Below are 18117 nucleotides of genomic sequence, written 5' to 3'. Positions count from 1 at the left end.
CTGATATGAGCCATCAGTATTCATGGGATCACTTTTGGGTTATTCAGGTGTAGGTGATGGGACTTTATGGGGCCATTACAGAGTGTGCTCGATTCGTCTTCAACTTCCCCTCGATGTACATCAAAATATTTGAAAGGATGTTATGAATTTATTAGAAGTCATTTAAATTTTATCAATGGAAGCTGCTTCCAAAGTGACACTGCATAAATACTAATGTGGAAATATATTCACATATACTGTGTGAATGTATGTGTGCGAGTCTTTGCTCCTGTCTGAGTCCTTGTGCGTATATGTGTAAGTGTCAATGCACATCTGTGGGTCTGTGTATGTATTTTCATGAGCGTCTGAGTGACTTAGAGGGAGACACGCAGACAGAGACAGAGAGACAGGCACGTGGTCCCAAAAAACTGTATTTTCTCTGTCACATGATTCCATTTCTCCAGGTCAACCAACCTCCCTCAACTGGTTATTTGACAATCCCAGGCCTCAGCTGTCTCAGATGAAAAGGTGACAAAATGGTGAGACACAAACACAGTGGAGGTCAGGGAATTACTATCTCTCTCTACCAGAGTCCCAGCAGCTATCCACTAAATGTACATTACACCTTAAAATGGGAAATAGCATGAATGGCGGAGTGCCTCAAAGACACCATGTAAGACTCTTTGAGTTTAGCATGTTAAAGGCACCCGGTGGATTTTTCTAGTAAACAAACACAGTTACATTGGCGTTTCTCACCCTGGAGGAAACACACAATGTAAGGGTCATTTTTTGAATAGTTTTCAGCCTTCATTCTTCACATCCATGTTTGGTAGTTAGCAGTTAGTTAATGTTTCTTGATGCGTTAGGTAATACATATCACTTATATATATATATGTATATCCATCCATGCATTAGCTATACCCACTTATCCCTGAGGGTCAAAGGGGGGCTGGAGCCGATCCCAGTTGACACTGGGTGAGAGTCGGGGTACACCTTGGACAGCTCGCCAGTCCATCACAGGGCTGACACATAGAGACAACCAGTCACACTCACATTGACACCTACGGGCATTTTAGAGTCACCAATTGTTGCCTGTTCTATAGGCCTGCAGACCATAATATGAAAATCACATGTGTTTATGGTACAGTGGTGGGTGACCTCAGATTAACACAAGGTAGCTAGAGTAACAAGTAGAAAAAGTCATCAAAACACAATCAAATGTACCAGGACAACTTTGTCCTGTTAGACTCGGGGCAAAGTTGTCAATTCCTGGTCAAAAACTATCATACGAATTACATTTTTGCATTATTTTTGTTCAGACATCAAGTTGCACTTTTAGAAGTGCTTGGGGCTGTTACTGCTACAAAGCCACTGACACCAATACAGCTTGCAGACCGTTTGTTTCGGCAGTAAAATGATTCTTTCCATCTCCATTTGACTTTAATTATCATTTACTAAGACACAACTCCTTCCTGACCCTGGCCCATCTGATGTTGGTGTACTATTTAAGTCTGGTCATGTTTTAACAACCCTTTTTACCCTTTCACAGCACTCCTCTGCTTTGTAATTTCTTTAAAAGCATTGGACCGGGAGAGTATATACCGTATTTCTCCTATATTGGTTTGGACGTCAGCCTATCCTCACCCTCTTCTGCCAGGCAGACTTTAAAAAAAACAATCTAGTATAGGCTCTCCTCACACCACATATTGTTAGCTAGTTGGGGGCATGTTTACATGAATAGGTGTGTGTGTGTGTGTGTGTTTGAGAGAGAGTGTGTGTTCTTATGTTTATGTATATATGGTTTAGATATAGTACATGCACATAATGCACACACACACAGTCCTTTCAGTTTTAATGCCATAACCATATATCACACTGAAGTGCTTCTCTTTGGAGGCAGTAAAGATTTTACAGCACACACACACACACACACATACACACACGTCCTCAAGGGTTTTGCCTGTATTATCGTTGAAACAAGAACCAGAGGCAACCACAGTTTTCCACCAGAGGATTAATAAAGCGTCAATTTTTAGAAATCCCCCTCACTTTTCACTTTTACAATTTCAGTTAATGTTCCTCACTTAAATCTCTGTGAGCAGTAGCTTCTCACTGTCCAGCTATTAAAACCCAAATGAAGTTGTACCGACAGCCTGAGAGAAGACCCTACTCAGGGCTGAAAAAACACTGAAACACGTCTGCATGTTTTTTCAGGTTAAACAAATGCAAACAAAAAATCAATTTTTTTTTTCAGTATTTCCGTTTCCCTAAGAATGCCAGAAGTCAAATATTTTGTAAGTATGGCAGTAAAGGGTAGTGCACTTTTTGTTGATGATGCACATACAGTATGTTTCCACTGATAAGTATGAGGTCTTTCTAAAAAAAAAAAACTAAATGTGATTACAGTAATAAAGTAATTTACGCAGCATCTAATTTTATTTTTAGACCACCATTAATTTGGAAAGCATGATATGAAAATGAGTTATTTTCTAGATTGATATAACATAACATGATATTTAAATAGCTTGAAATAGAATTCAGTTTTTTTTAACTTTTTCACTTGGACTGAAGACAGATTTTGAGTAACATGAAACTTGAATAAATGACTGAATGTAAATGACATGGTTCTATGAGTTCTGAAGATTTGTAAATCAAGGAGGATCCCTGTATTGGATGGGACACTGAAAGTAAGGCAGTTTGTATAGAGCAAAGTACATCCAAAAAGATCCAAGGCATCTCCTTAGAAAAGATGATAGTTCTTTTTGAAAACACATAATAAAAAAAAAGAATAGGTATCAAAACAGTCTGGCAGGCTTCATCAGGGTTTATTGGCTGAATCCTACTGGTCTCCGTCTTGTCAGAAACAAAGCTAACATGATCATAACTCAGAAACAGTAATCAGCCAGACAGCCCGTAGGCAATATCAAATCTAGAATGCAAACTCAGGGAGGAGGCAATATCAGAAAAAAAAGTGTTAAAAAATAAAGAAGGGAGAGAGAAAATTAAAGAGTTTGCCCTGAGGAATTATTTTTTTTAATTAACAGCAAATTGGGGAGAATGCATCAGACAAACAGACAAATACCAAACCACTCCTGTACCATGTACTGCAACTTATCAGCAATGGAGCCTTATTTTTTACTGCCATCTAGTGAACAGCTATTGTTTTTTTTTATTATTATTCTCAACTTGTCCTCCCTATTCTGTTTTCAACACATATTCAAGTTCCCTCTCTAAAATAGAACAAACAGGAGCAAATAGATCCACGTTCAGCCAGAGACCTCCATTTCATCAGATTATATCCCTACCTGGCAAGACATGTTAGGGCATCATATTGTCATTTCGGTCAGTAATTATATCCGGCATTGTTAAGAATTTCAAATATCGTTCCCACTTTGCCTAATATTCATTAATGTACTTTCATAGGCCTGAAAGAGACATCATCATACAGCACCCTTATGAACATCAGATCTGCAGATTTCCACTCTCCACTTAAACTGATGATATGTGAATTTATGTGGTTAGAAATGCGAGAAAGCGCTAAGAGACAATGCATACAGGCTGAGTTAATTCCACTTTCAGTAAACTTCATGTGACAGAGGTAAAAATGAAAATCTGTTGATTGTGGGTAAAGGTAAATGTAAGGGAGCACTGTACCTACAACATGTCATTGTTTTTCAATTTTGACATATTCAAAATTACACTGTTGGCCTATTTGTCTGTGCTGACTGGTTCTTGGAGGCAATTTTGATGAAACGAGGGGGAAAGATGTATGTGGGAATGATGTTTGTTCTGTTCTACAGTGATATGAACTACAATATTTGCTTTGTTTGACTGAGTGATAGCTGAGCCCCCCCCCCCCAGTCTGTCCTGCTGTGCCAGCAGGCTTACAACAAACAGTGTTACGCATAAGAAAAATGCTCATTCCCTTTTATTATTGTCCCAGTAATTGTTCTGGTGGAACAACAGACCACTCGTGCAATCAGTCAGTCAGAGGGCTCATCTAATTGTCAGTCTATATCTTTACATGTAAAATACAGAGCTGAACCTAACAGTCAGATTTTTCAAGTGTGATTTAAAAAACATCATCATAAAATGAACAATCACAGTATCATACAATACTACCAGCACTACAACAACTACTACTACTGTTACTACTTCTACTAATGATAATCATAATCGTAATCATAATTATAATCACACATCAATTCATTGATGAGAATAAATTTGCTTTGAGGCAATGTCTCGTTCTTTTTTAGCCATGAAAAATCCAAAAAGGTATGCATACAATTGATATGCAAATAAATAATGATAATAGAAAGGGGCATTTTAAACTGTATTTCGTTGGTGAAAGTGAGTTTTTGAAGCAGTGTAGTCTTTGTTTTTTTTCTAGTTGTGAGTCATTCAGAAGAACAACCCATGCCGGGCGTGGTTTAGCGTCATGACGTAAGGTGGTCTTACGTAAACCGTTCGGCGCAAAAATTCAAACGCTGAACAGGAAGATAAACTACAGCTTGCTCTGGTCTCCCATGCCATATTACCGATTAAAAGGAGTCGCAATAAAGCCATATCGGATTTTAGACATCTGGAGGTATGTTGAGTGGACAAAGCAAGTCCTGTGGTAAAGCTCGTGTGTGGCAGTAGGCCAGTTAGTGAGAACACGTTCATATTAGCTAATGCTAGCCGAAGCCAGGGTTATGCTGAGTTGTTTGTAAAGGTAGCGTAGGTAACGTGAGCAGCTTATTGAGGTTTTGTTGTGGTTGTTTATTTCAGGTTCAACTTTTGGTTAGCTAATTGACTTAACCTGCCAAACATGCTGTGCTAAGATAGCGTTTGCAGTCTCAAGACGTCCATTAGCGTCAATTTATAGCTATCTTAAATCTTTTTTTCAGCTGAGGTCCTTTTGTTTATATGTGACGTTCAGGCTAAGTTATACCTAACTTAAATAGAAAATACGGCTCAAGTCACAGTCATGAAATCTACACACGTAGAACCCACAAAGCACTTTTAAAAAAATATATATTCTATAGGTAGATATCGCTAGAACTTTGTAATGTACGTTACGGTCTCTTAAAATAACGGTGGTGAAGATTCAAACAATCTTTAATTAAATTATTATTTAGTAAAGTGTGCACCCCTGCACAAGGTGGCTGTAGAAATGAAATAATGCGTACAGGAAGAAAATTTAATGTAATGCTAACTTAACTCTGTGGTATAAATACTTATTCATTCGTTTCCATCAGGCAATATTTTTGATGTCCATATGTGATTTTCTCGCAATTTCCACCTAAATCATTTATTTTACATGTGACCAAATACTGTAAATCAGGTTTTTCCCAAGAGTGAGGACTGTTCAACTTCTCACACTTAAAACCATGTACTGAGCATTGAGAATAGTGTATACTTTAATCTCAGAAATCAAGGCTATGTAAGTATATTAAAATAAATGTCACATGGTGTGTAAATGTGAAATATGATCCCAGCTATTTTTCTTGAGGGTGAAACTTGTTTCTCTGTCTCTAGCTAAGATGAGTGCAGCCTCAACACCCGTCTCCCGGGTACGTCCAGGGTGGACATCGTCATCCTTGAAGAACAAGGGTCTGTCCCCTGCTGCCTGCAGCACCCCGCTGCTGGCAGCCTTCCCTGGCAATGATGATGAGCAGGAACGTCGTCAGCGCCGAAGGTCAAGAGTCATTGACCTTCAAGCTGCCACTGACTCCTCCTTCAATGAATCTGCATCTCATAGGTAAGCTGTAGAGATAAAGGTTTAGCAAACCATGCTTTTGACTGTGCTTTCAGGATAACTTTTTAGTGATAGTCTGTCATTGTAATGCTTGTAGTATAAATCTGAGCTGGCTTTGTACTGGCTTCAACAGCCAATTTCTGTCTACCCTGCTAATATGTCTCTTGAGAGCTTAAAGATAATCTCATGTTTGTATGCAGCGCCACAGGTACTCCTGCTGCCGTGCCGAAGTTGTCAAATGCACAGATCTCAGAGCACTACTCCACCTGCATAAAACTCTCCACTGAGAATGTAAGTGTACTGTGTGCATGCAGATATAGCATCTGGACCAAAGAGAACTGACTCAGTGTGTCAGACAGTTTGCATTTTTAAGTGTTACAATAATTACTCTGGAAATGTAATGTTTTTTTCTCTTTTACATTTCCCATGTGTTTAAGACATGTAAATTTCGAAATATAGAGTGTTAAGAGCTAAAAGGAAATATGCAAGACTAATGCATGTCTTTTTGTTTGTGGCAGAAAATCACCACCAAAAATGCCTTCGGTCTGCATCTGATTGATTACATGGCTGATATTCTCAAACAGAAAGATTCTGAGCTCACAAACTTCAAGGTAACTTCAAGGTGTTTTTTTTTTTTATCTACTGTATGAGCTTTTGATAACTCTCTGGGTTTCTCCAAAAGTCTTTGAACTTTTGATTAATTTCAATAATTTGAATCAAATGTATTTCCATTTATCTGTTGTAGCTATTTCCCTAGTTAAGATTATAGTCCTGAAAAATGTAGAAACAGACTTTCTAGTCATTTGGCATAAAAGTGAAAGGTGCATTTTGGATTTTATTTATTTATTTCCAAATCAGACAGGTGATAACCATCAATCATTGATTTACTTAAGACACAATGATGGAAATCAATGACCTGGTTAGATATAGGGCCTGCAGTTTTATATTATTCCTTTAAAGTCCTCAAATCCAGGACAATAGCGCATTCAAGTCTTAAACTCAGTTTATTGGTCTTGATAAGGTATGCTGTCTAGCATGGTGTTTTATCTCATGAGAAATTGATTGGCTTACTCTGATAAAGACTGCATTATCCGGAGTTAACATAATGACAGTACAGACTTACTGTTGCACAAGTTTGAAGGGATTGTTTGAATTATTTAAAAAAATATATATGAGTAGTGTTGTTAAAGGTGAATGCAATATGCCATGAGATTTATTCTACAACAAGTGTGAACGATGTATTCCTGTGTGTATGTGTGTGTCCTTACTAAAGGTTGCAGCTGGCACTTTGGATGCCAGTACAAAAATCTATGCTGTGAGGGTGGATGCTGTTCATGCTGATGCCTACAGGGTGCTGGGTGGCCTGGGGGCTGAGACCAAACCTGGAGAGGGTGAGGGCCTCAGCACTGTGTGTTGTTGGATTTTCATTTTAATACACTGTATTACACTGGGGTCAGGAAACAAGATTTCAGGCTTTGTCCTATAGAATGTAAAACATTATTATTTACTTTATTTGGGGTTTCCTGCTTTTTGTTTCTCTAATTTTTTGCATAAAAACAGACCATGGTCCTAAGGAGGATGGCAGAGATGATGATGGGGTTGCAGGACCTGAAGTGACTGCAAAGCAGCCAAAGAAAAAGAGACCTCCTAAGAGAACAGTGGAGCAGAACCTGAGCAACATCAATAGCTCTGATTCTGAGAGGAAGTGTGAGGTAAGGTGTCATTTTTACAGAACAATATACGTTCAAATGAAACCCACCCTGATTCCAAAAGGATGATAGTTGAGATATTGGACAGAATGCAAGCAGGAGAGTTATTTACATAATACTGCTGTTTACTGACTTTTGTGTCATTAATTTGTGGCACTTGTTGTGCTTGACAGCTGCTCCATTCATATATCGTGTTTCCAAGAACCTTCTTAGGAATTCAGGACCTAAACCTGCGTTTCAACGAAGGGAACAGGAGAGAGGGAGAGCTGATGAGTAAATGAGAGAGAGGGAGGGTGATATGAGATCAAAGTGAATTGACAAGAGCAATAAAACTTGATTTGATAATGTCATAGTGGTTATGTTTTAAGTTAGAAATGTGACGTTTGCATTTCCATTGCCACCATAATTTGTTTTTAATCCATCATCAGTGTAATTAATCTTCACAATTCTTCAGAAGTGGTGGACACACAAACAGAAATATGCACAATGGACTTTTAGTTGCAAGTTTAGTTCCTGTGTTTCCAAAGCTGCTGGAACCTTGGGTCAAAAAGAGCTTTACGCTGATGTTATTTCTCCATCTTGACAAGATAAAAGTTTCTCTCTGATGTAACTATACCACTTTTTATCTCCTGATACTTTTGTGTGCTTGTTTTGTTTGTTTTTTTTTTACCCGCCTCAATTTAATATCTGTTTACCTCCTGGGTAGAACTGACTAAGAGAGGTTAGTATCGGTCCCAGTACTGAATCTAATCTGGTGTATCCAATAATTGTATCTGTTATTTCTTCGCCTTTTCTGTGGTCTTACATTTTGTAAACTTTGCATGCACTCATATACAGAGGTCACTTTAATTAGGTGTAAGCCATGCAACATCCCTGCAGTTAATATCATTCTGTGTTTGATTAAAAATTAATAATTGGTGTATATCTACCAAGTCTGACTGATGACTGATAAGTTCACCTTTGGTAACTAAGATAAATTATTAGACATAGGTCACTAAGCTGTCATCTTTTCTGCAGATTTTTTTTTTTTTTTTTTTTTAAATGTTTGGTCTCCCTGATGACTGTATCACCTTTCTGGACCCAAACTGATCCCCATGCTCCAATAACTAAAAGACAATAAAATAAATAAAGGCCATTATACTCTAAAGTCTGCTCAGTACACTGTGTATTTTATTTTTGACCTCAGTTTTGCTATCATATGGCTGTAAACATTATAAATTGTCCTTGTTTTCCTTTTTGCCTAGGTGGACCCAATGTTTCAGAGGATGGCCTCATCCTTTGATGAGAGCAGCACGGCTGGTGTCTTCCTGTCAGTTCTCTTCAGTGAGAACAGTCGTTGTGAGCTGCTCTTTCCCTCCTATATGACCCTCCTACAGTCCAGAGCCTCCTATTCTCCTCCACCTCCACAGGCAGTCTCCGCTTCGCCATTCATGGGTAAGAGCATTACCACGCCCAAAAAATGTGTTTTCTTTATTTCATAAGTTGTTAGGTAGCCATTAAAAACTGTCCCATTCAGTGTTTGTCTGAACCTTAGACCCACCTAACTGTGTCTCATCTTTTGAGCTGTTCCTCACTAGAAATGGTGAACCCCATATTTCTGTGCTGTGTTTCTGCCAGCCGGACTACAACGTTCCCAGGAGAAAAGCTCCATTTGCCCCTCACTGCAGGACTTCTCCTTCACTAGCTGGAACCCTGAGCAGGTCAGATAAACCATATAACCACTAAAACTAATATTATAATTTATTCTGATGGAATTCTTTCATATTTCTCAGTTTAAGTGGTAATAGAACGAACAATTCTTCTTAAAAGTTTACCATCTTTGTGGTGCCTCGGTAGCCCAATGGTTAAGGCACATACAACATAATAGCAATGTCCAAAGTTTACCATCTTTGAGGTGGAAACAAACACTATGCCAGTTGGAGTGGTTCTATAATAGTTAGTGATATGAGGTTATGTTGTGTGGAGTAGCAGAAAAGGAAAATCTGTCACATGCAGGCATTTTGATGTGCTGTTTCACAGTCTTAGAAATGTGAGAGTTGTTCATGGATGTTTAGGTGTAACAGAAGGGCAATCGCTTTGTGGCATTATAGTCAACACCATCAGATCTGTAGCAAACACTGTCACTACTGCTGGTTACAGTAGCTAGGAAGCTCATCTCATAATGGGCAAGTGTCAATTTTAGCAAAAACGTGAATGAATGGATAATTTTTCACTGGTTAATACCTCCATCCATTTTAAACCGCCTATCCGGATTTATATAATTAATAATATCATTAGGAATTATTGTTATATACTGCTGGGAAATACTGGGAAAATGTAATGCAATAAATAATTGTAGTCCATATTGTTCAAACTGTTTTTTTCCATCGTGCAAGACCACTATTAAATGGCATTCTATTGAAAAGGTCTTATAGTCTTCCAAGTTAACACTGCAGAAACCCTGTTGGTAGAAACCTACAGCTGAGAGGTTGATCCCCTTATATTACCATAACAACAGCATTTCCTTGTCGAGCTATAGCTACAACAGTTGCATATTAGTAAGGTTTGGGGGAGACGTATTTGTTTCAGTTTATTCCAGTCTTCAGTATGCAAACATGTGGTATGGTGAAAATCCTGAGTTCCCCCAGGTATTTTCCCCAGGAAACAGGAGCAGACTTTGGTGAGAATTTTTTTTTAAAAATACCAGGATCTTGATTACTAGCCCACAACCCTGGTGCCCAGTTAATAAGCTCCATGTTAGGGATCTGACACAACAAGCTAACCTTAAAGAACTTGGCTTATAATAACCAACTGATGCGTCACCTAATATCCTCTCTTAAAATGTGCACGTCAACATGCTACAAAGACTACAGTGATGACAAATTTAACATCAAGGAATCTTCTCTAGGACTGCAGTTTAAGGTCCACTACTTTATCCACATATGGTCTTAAATCATGTCTAGATCAACTATATAAGTCTTGTTTGCAGAGACTGCCATCTGTTTGACTGTGCATCTTCTTTCAGACCATGAATCAGCTCTTGGAGAAGATGAAGCAGGGCGAACACGTATTTGATGTGAATGCTGATCCCGAGCCTGAACCTGAAGAAGACGACTGCCCTGACTTTGACGCCGACTATGAGGAGGGACTGGGCGACGGTGAGGAGGGATCCAAGGAGCAGAAAGAGGGTTGTGAAGCCTCTGGCTCCGGAAAAGGAAGGTAAGATCGGGGATTGCAAGGCAATTGAACAGTGATTGGGTTTTGTGTTTGTGTTTTCTGCTGAGATAGATGGACTCACCCTTTTACCAAAGAACTTCTGATTAATGGATTTTTCTGTTTTCATTTTACCATTTTTATATTCTCAGGGCAAATGGGAAAACGTTTCTAGTACTTTAATGCACCTTTTCTCTTGTCTCTCCTAGTACTCTTTAATGCTGTTTGAACATCATAGAATGGCCTCCGTTAAGCTCTACACAGAAAAAGAGACTCATCACCTTTATGCCTATTTAAGATTGCAAGTTTGCCATTCATTATTTAATAATGGGGGGAAAGTAACTGGATTCCCATTATCACCAGGAGAGTAGGCATTTAATTCATTAGAATATACTGAAGGGGTCAAAATCACTGTAAGCCTCTATTAATTGAAGGTCTCTTTGTGTGTGCTCGTTTGAATGCTTTCTTGTGCTGGTGTGACGTTGGTACAGGGATGTAATTCCCATCGGAGAGGGAGACATCGCCACTATGTGTCTGCACCTGTCCTCTCAGCCCAGGGAGTATTCATACTTCAGCCCCAGAACCATGTCCACATGGGCTGGACCAGGCTACTGGCAGTTCAAGCCAAAGCACAAATGTGAGTGAAATTCATAGTTTAAGACATAGTTAGAGACAATAGTGGTGTCAGAGTAGATATTAAGTGTCCTTGAGAAAGACATGTTACTTATTATTATTTATCCATGTACTTGGATACATGTAGGCAGACTAGTGCTATAACATTGTAAGAATAAAACACATTTTTGCCCTTTAGTTAATTTAGCCCCAGTCTGCTGTATTTCTTCTTTGTTTCTCTTTCTTTTTGTGGAGCACACCAGGGTGTTTTTAGTTTTGGTCAATAGCCATCCCTTTGTGTGTGATGCCATAGATAACAGAAATGTATTTGGAGGTTGTGTTATACTGAGAGCATAATGTATACACATGAGGCTTATTTTTGTGTTTTGAGGTTTATGGGGATTAATTAGGCTTTCACATTTTCTCTAACAGCTGAGATGTTTTTCTAATGGTTGCCACCCCCCGCTGAATGTGTCTAGAGTAACAATTATCTGTCTCGTCTGTCTGTTTGTCTTTCCTGTACTTAATCTCCAATAGTGGACCATTTGCCTGACAAGGAGACACGTAAAAGAAAGCCCAAGAAGATCTTTGAAATAGACTTCAATGATGATGTCAATTTTGACACCTACTTCCGCACCACAAGGGTAAAAACATTTGCTGCTTTTTTACTCCAGACACTAGCTGGCTGAGATAAGGTTACATTTATAAGATTCAGGGTCATCACAACATTCGTCCTAATAATACTAATGACAATGCTGATTATCTTTATTTTTCATACCACCACCATCGTCATCTTATCTAAACAATGGGGGTGTGACTATGGAATGAAACTAGTATAATTTATGAAGGCAGGGTTTATGTTCTGTGGCTCTGCAGTCCAGGGCTTTGACACCTAACAGTAGAGTCAGAGTTGGTCTGTCTCAACGTGTTTCATCTATCAGATAAGGAGGCATTAAGAGTATAACAGCACTTTTTGGGTTTAGTAGCCATAGCAACACAGCGTTCAGCACTTTCGGAATTATTTTTGATGCAGCTGGTGTCACAGTTATCAACTCTGGGAGTCTTTTATGTCTTGTCTTAGGGAATCTGGTTTTAGTTGTTGGCTGACCAAAATTAATACTTAATCAAGTTTGGCTGAATTTCTTATAATCAAAAATCAAATTTGAGATCACAATTCTCTCACGATTCTTGAGCAACATATTTTCTCTTTATTATTATAATTGCATTATCTTTAGGAAAATGTAAAAACAGTGAGTATGATCATTACTGGATTGCACCACAGCATGTGTAGTCTGGGGGAGGAAGAAATGTGAGACTCCTATAAACTTTGCACAGCCAGGGTACCCACTTCTCACAATGTTAACGAAAAATGTAAACAAAACATTATATACTGTGCTGTACGATCTAACATGACAGAGCAGACCAAACACATTGTAAACCTCAATCATAATCCCTTTTCAGTAGCAAATGTCTAATAAATCCACCATTTGAGGCTTCAAACAGGAACGCAGGCATGTTTATTTATTCCTCCCCCAGACTACACATGCTGTGGTGCAATCCACCATATGCTGGCAACAGTAAAATTTGAGTGACAAAATGTTTATAAGTTGTGCACAGCAGCTACAAATCATAATCCATCTGACCCATTTTGCTTTTTATTTCACCGTGACACACACATTAGATTTCAAATCTTCCCCGTCTTCCTGTGTACAGATCATCACGTGGTGAAACACGGTTGTCTTTTTTTTTATTGGCTAAAGGAGAAAAGGGAGAGCTTGGTTTGGTCTAGCAGGTCTCGCTGCTAATGTAAACTTGCCAGAATTGTTGTCGTGTAAAAATGAGATTGTAGAGGGGCGTGAATCGAGGTCGCGATTCAAAAATGATTAATCGTGCAGCCCTAGTGGAAATTACAGCTAATAAACCATCATTACACTATTCTTAACGGTGTGGGTGTTCTGCTTGTGAACTGGATCTAACAACATTTCAGAATTTAAAACACCCTCTTTTTTTTCTTTCTGTCAAACAGTTTTTATAATGTTTCACAAACATGTCAGGACAGCCCCATTTGCTGATCTGAGCACAGGCCTTTGGGTGCTGTCTGGGCAGATATTTTATCTCCACAATACGAATGTTGAAACTACAGTATTAACTCTAGTATTTCAGTTCAGTGACACAGGACACAGACTCTGCAAATAAAAACTTTGGCTAAAAAGTGATATCACTGTCTGCAGGGATTTGAGTTGAAGATAAACTCTTCGTGTATCTGAACTGAATCTGACGTTTTCTGCTTTCCCTTCACAGGCTGCCACCACTAACAGCAAGTCTGCCCTCAGTGTCAGCAATAAGAAGACTACTCTACCAGCGGACTTCCAGTTTCCCCCAGAGACCCTCTCCCAGCTCAGCCTCAAACCCTCTAGCTCGGTGAGACCTCACTACTCCTGTCAGCTGACAGGGCTGGTGGACAAGGTTGAAAGCAGAGATGCACAAACACTGACTTTTTTTGTTTGTAGAATCACAGCACCGGTGTGGTCCAGTACTTTTAGCAGACCAGGAGGGAACTGGAGGTAGTTTGGCGTCATTGAATGTAAATGAGACGCTGTTCCTTTTAGCCCTGTAGAGGTATAGAATATATGATGAGTGCACACATAGAAAATAGCTTACTTGATTGTTTATTTACAGGTTAGATGTGGATCTTTGGGGTAAGACTATAGAGATCCTCTTCAGTTCTGATATCCCATATCAGTCTGATGTTGGCTGAAGCACGACACCATTATCAATTCAGTCCATACAAACAGCAGAAAAATTTAAAATCACAGCTGTTGGAACAAAATTCTCATGTTCATCAGCTTTTTATATGAAATTTGGCTTTTCACAAAATTGAGACATGCTACACTCACTATGTAATTTACCCTGAGTATCCTAACTGAATAAAGATCATTTGAATCCTATTAAGAATGATATATTTGGTTTTGTTTACCCTAGTTGAGTCAAGACGCCCAGAAGAGGCTGTCTGGAGAGCTTGGAGAAGGCATTGGAGACTATGACTACAACAATGCCAATGACACAGCCAACTTCTGTCCAGGTCTTCAGGTCTGAAACTCACCTTTCATATGACTTTGGATTGAATTTGTTTCTGCTTATTTGATTTTACTATATTTTAACAGACTTTCTTTATCTAAGGAGTAGGGGTGGGTGATGCTGCCTTAAAATAATATGATATTTTAAGGTATTTCCATTAGTGTGATCAGATTTATAAAGCATGGCCCTGTATTCTGACTGTGTGATACAGGGTGGATTCACCAGATGTTTTGGAGGAGAAACATAGAGGAAGTGCTGTGGTCCTGTCTCTACTTCAGAATAACTCTCTAATTAGTCACTGATGCAGTTGGGCCTGTTATGCTGATGTTCGTTAGCTGAGTCCAGCTGATCAGTATCAGCTTAAAACAAACTTGTACTCAACGTCTGGATGGTGATTATGTTTTGTATGCTCTCCCGCTTGTGAGGTGGGCTTTTTCTAACACATGCTGCTCTGAGTAATTACTGTGAAGCAAACAATGTGATGATCATTCAGTCACTGCCAGCTCAGCTGAATTGGATCCTGTCATATCTCATCTCATGGTCTGTTAGTTACCAGATGATATTGTACATGGCATGATGTTGTATGTGCATGATCATTGCATAATCACCGTACTGTAGAATCTGCTAATTGTGAGGAATGAAAGATAGAGAATTGTCAATGACAAGTCCGAGTCACAGCAAGGCCAAAACTGATCAGTAATCAAGTCTCAAATGTTCATCCTTTTGGTATCTCTTTGTATATCTGCCTCCTCAGGGAGGCGACAGTGATGATGATGTTGAAGGGTTTGCCGGTTCAGATGATACACAGCCTTCAGGTGACAGTATACCTCCGCCCTCTCAAGATCTAGAGGGCGTCTCCACCTATGGGGAGGAGGATCTGGTACCTGAACCACACAGAGTGAGTAAACCAAGATGTCAATGCAGGTTATACTGTATGTGGTTCTTGGCTTTTTAGAAGTAGCAGCTCTCTGCTCAAAAGCTTCTGAGATAATGTTTTCAAGACACACAAGACCAGTTTAAATAATGAAACTAAAGCTGCTTTATGATCTCTAAGAAGTCAGACGTTCTTCCTAACAGTGGAATTTCAGTACCTGACATCAATTACAGTCAGTAATTCTAAATGTAACAAAACACTTAGGAAGCCTGGAGGCTACGGGCACATTTCACACAAGACATTCTACTTATCATGAATTGGGCTGACTATAGCGAGCAGAGTTTTGCTTTGTAGTTTTGTGCTTGCAATATATTATTGCTTGTTCCTGTAGGTCAACAAGATTGAGATCAACTATGCTAAGACTGCAAAGAAAATGGACATGAAGAGACTCAAGAACAGCATGTGGACTCTTCTCACTGAAAGCCCAGAAAAACACACAGAGGTAAGTTACACTGAAAGAGTAGCTGTTTATCAGCTTTTATGTCTGCAGGTACTGTATATAAGATGGTAAATTCATTGGTTTCAGGCTTTGGAAGTCTAGTTTTCTGTTTCTTTTATTCTGTTTGATTCTGTGTATACAAGTCCATTTTATTATGCGTTTATATTCTCTGCAGGTGGTGGACACTGTGGAGAAACCAGAGGTGTGTGGGGAGAAAGTCTTCAGTCAAACCACAAAGACGCTGCTTCAAAGGTACCAGCAGACCTCCTACCATGCCTGCCATGGCACAGAACTAATGAGCAATAATATTGACTAAATAGCACTCACCAAAAGAGTACTGCATTCAGATATGTGTACGTGCTAAGTTTTCCCTTTTTTCACTGTTGGTGGGCTCAAGAATGGGATATGGAAGTATAAACTTAAACAGTGTATTCTCCAATGTTTAGATTCTTGTGAACAATAATCTTCACCCATAGAGTTAAATTGGTATGTTAGACAATCATATCTTGCCGCCATTATGGGTATACTCATTCATGTTTTACACTAGCCACAGGCTTCAAGTCCCATGGAGAAAAACATGTTTGTTTGAAATACACTGTAGTTTGTGGTCTGTTAGCCAACACAGCCTGGCAGATATGAGTCATTTGAACCCTGCTGTGAGCCCAGCTGGCAGGAGAACTAAAAACTACCTTAAACGCACTAGGTATGAACAGCTTGATTGAACCAATGTATAAATTTACTGTGTATGTCTTCCTCTTTTCTCTCTCTCTTTGTGGTGATCCAGATTGCCCAACACCATGGCCCAGAACCTGTCAGTGCCTCTGGCATTTGTCGCTCTGCTTCATCTTGCCAATGAAAAGGTGAGTGTTGTTTTACTTTAACTCTTATTTCTGGTTGTTTATTGGGAATAAAGGAAAATACATTTTTCATATACACTGTATATTTTGGTAACTGAAACAATGTTGTTCTGTTGGTCTATGTCCTGGAAAAGTTCAGAATAATATTTATAGCAATAGTTCAACATTTAGGGAAATACACATTTTCACTTTCTTGCAGAGAGTTAGATAAGAAGATTGATACCACTCTGATAACTATCTATTACATATAACGCCAGTCAGCAGCCAGTTAGCTTAGCCTAGCATAAAGACTGAAGGCATGGGGAACAGCTAGCCTGACTGTTCAAAGGTTACAAAATCTGCTATTTTTGCCATTTTGCGGGCGGTTATGTGCCACTCAAGCTATAGCTTCATATTTACATACACACGCAAGAGTGGTATTAATCTTTGCATCCAACTATCCACTAGAAAGTGAATAAACATATTGTCAAACTTTTAGTTTAATTTGTTTGTTTTTTATCTTGTTAGTACTTTATGTTTAACATCAAACTCACTATAAAATATAAAGCCCAGGTTATATATTATATTCATTATAATTCCAATTTGATAGTTAAATAGATGGACAGCATAAATATAGACCATAAACAATTTTAAAATAGCCATCCTTTGCATTTTGTTCATGCTCTAAATTTGATTGTACACTCAAATGTGTTTCATATAAAGGTACTGTACATTACTGTACTGTACGGGTATGGTAGTGTTTACCTTCAATTTATCAACATTTCCCTGTAGACATCACATAAAATACTTAAAACTTAAGATGTAGAGATGAATAAGGAAAATGTGTACACACCTTACACATTTTATTCATCCCAGAGTTATACATTACTTACAAATATAGTGTGTAATAATATGTAATTTTTGATTTCTTTCTTTATTTCTTTTTTTTTTTTTTTTTTAACAGAATTTGGAGTTGGTGAAGGTTGATGACATGACAGATATCATCATCAGACAAGGCCACTGAGGAGAAATGAATGATGGGATGTTGTATGGGGAATTACTGCTATTTTTTTATGCTTCTCTCTACTTATTCATCTCTTTTACTTTGTGTAATATCTAATGTTTCTCTGTGACACTCTCCTGTTTAGATATTATGTTCTTATCCATTTTCTAGCAAATATGTAACCAACTGTTGGATTGAATCTGTAGTCTTTCCTTTTATTCTGTACTATCGATGCTACTCCTTCTTGTAGATAATTTAACTGCTCAACCATCGCACACAAAATGTTTATTGTCAAAAGAAATAAAAGCCTTTTTCTAAAACACTGTAGAGGTTTAATACAAAACATTAGGCCTTTTTCCCAACAATTCATATTTCCAAGAATGCAATGAACAGTATTTTTAGCAAACTTGCTAATGCCTGACACGCAAACATTTTTTCCCAAATGGGCATAATGGCCTGAATTATTTTGAGCTGTTTGTAATTCAAAGCAGCCTGCAGCAGTTGTCTGACACGACAGCAGGTAATCAGTATGTAAGCCTCACCACCACCTCCCAAGACAGAGGTGAAACCGGTTGGTTGGGGCTAGTGCTGCTGG

General features: G+C 38.6%; 1 protein-coding gene across 1 annotated transcript; it reads left to right on the top strand.

Moving 5' to 3' along the window:
• The first annotated feature begins 4431 nt into the window (after positions 1-4431).
• Positions 4432-17828, top strand: ncaph (non-SMC condensin I complex, subunit H). The gene is made up of 18 exons (XM_040154337.1): positions 4432-4567; positions 5500-5722; positions 5920-6010; positions 6238-6330; positions 6993-7110; positions 7280-7431; positions 8673-8862; positions 9046-9128; positions 10433-10626; positions 11112-11257; positions 11770-11876; positions 13534-13653; positions 14215-14322; positions 15065-15208; positions 15576-15686; positions 15859-15935; positions 16468-16543; positions 17484-17828. Exons 2-18 carry the CDS (start codon positions 5505-5507, stop codon positions 17541-17543), a joined length of 2088 nt encoding a protein of 695 aa, XP_040010271.1. The 5' UTR covers positions 4432-4567; positions 5500-5504; the 3' UTR covers positions 17544-17828.
• The last annotated feature ends 289 nt before the right edge of the window (positions 17829-18117 follow it).

Source organism: Xiphias gladius, chromosome 19, assembly GCF_016859285.1.
Source record: "Xiphias gladius isolate SHS-SW01 ecotype Sanya breed wild chromosome 19, ASM1685928v1, whole genome shotgun sequence".
NCBI lineage: Eukaryota > Metazoa > Chordata > Actinopteri > Istiophoriformes > Xiphiidae > Xiphias > Xiphias gladius.
Note: the sequence above shows the minus strand (reverse complement) of the source record. Positions and strands in the feature narration are given on the sequence as shown.

What these genes read in the sequence shown, in the direction of transcription:
- ncaph (XM_040154337.1), top strand. Translation starts at nt 5,505, where the DNA reads ATGAGTGCAGCCTCAACACCCGTCTCCCGGGTACGTCCAGGGTGGACA. An exon ending in TAAAACTCTCCACTGAGAAT is followed by an intron (nt 6,011 to 6,237) that starts GTAAGTGTACTG and finishes TGTTTGTGGCAG; the next exon opens with AAAATCACCACCAAAAATGC. An exon ending in GCCCAGAAAAACACACAGAG is followed by an intron (nt 15,687 to 15,858) that starts GTAAGTTACACT and finishes TATTCTCTGCAG; the next exon opens with GTGGTGGACACTGTGGAGAA.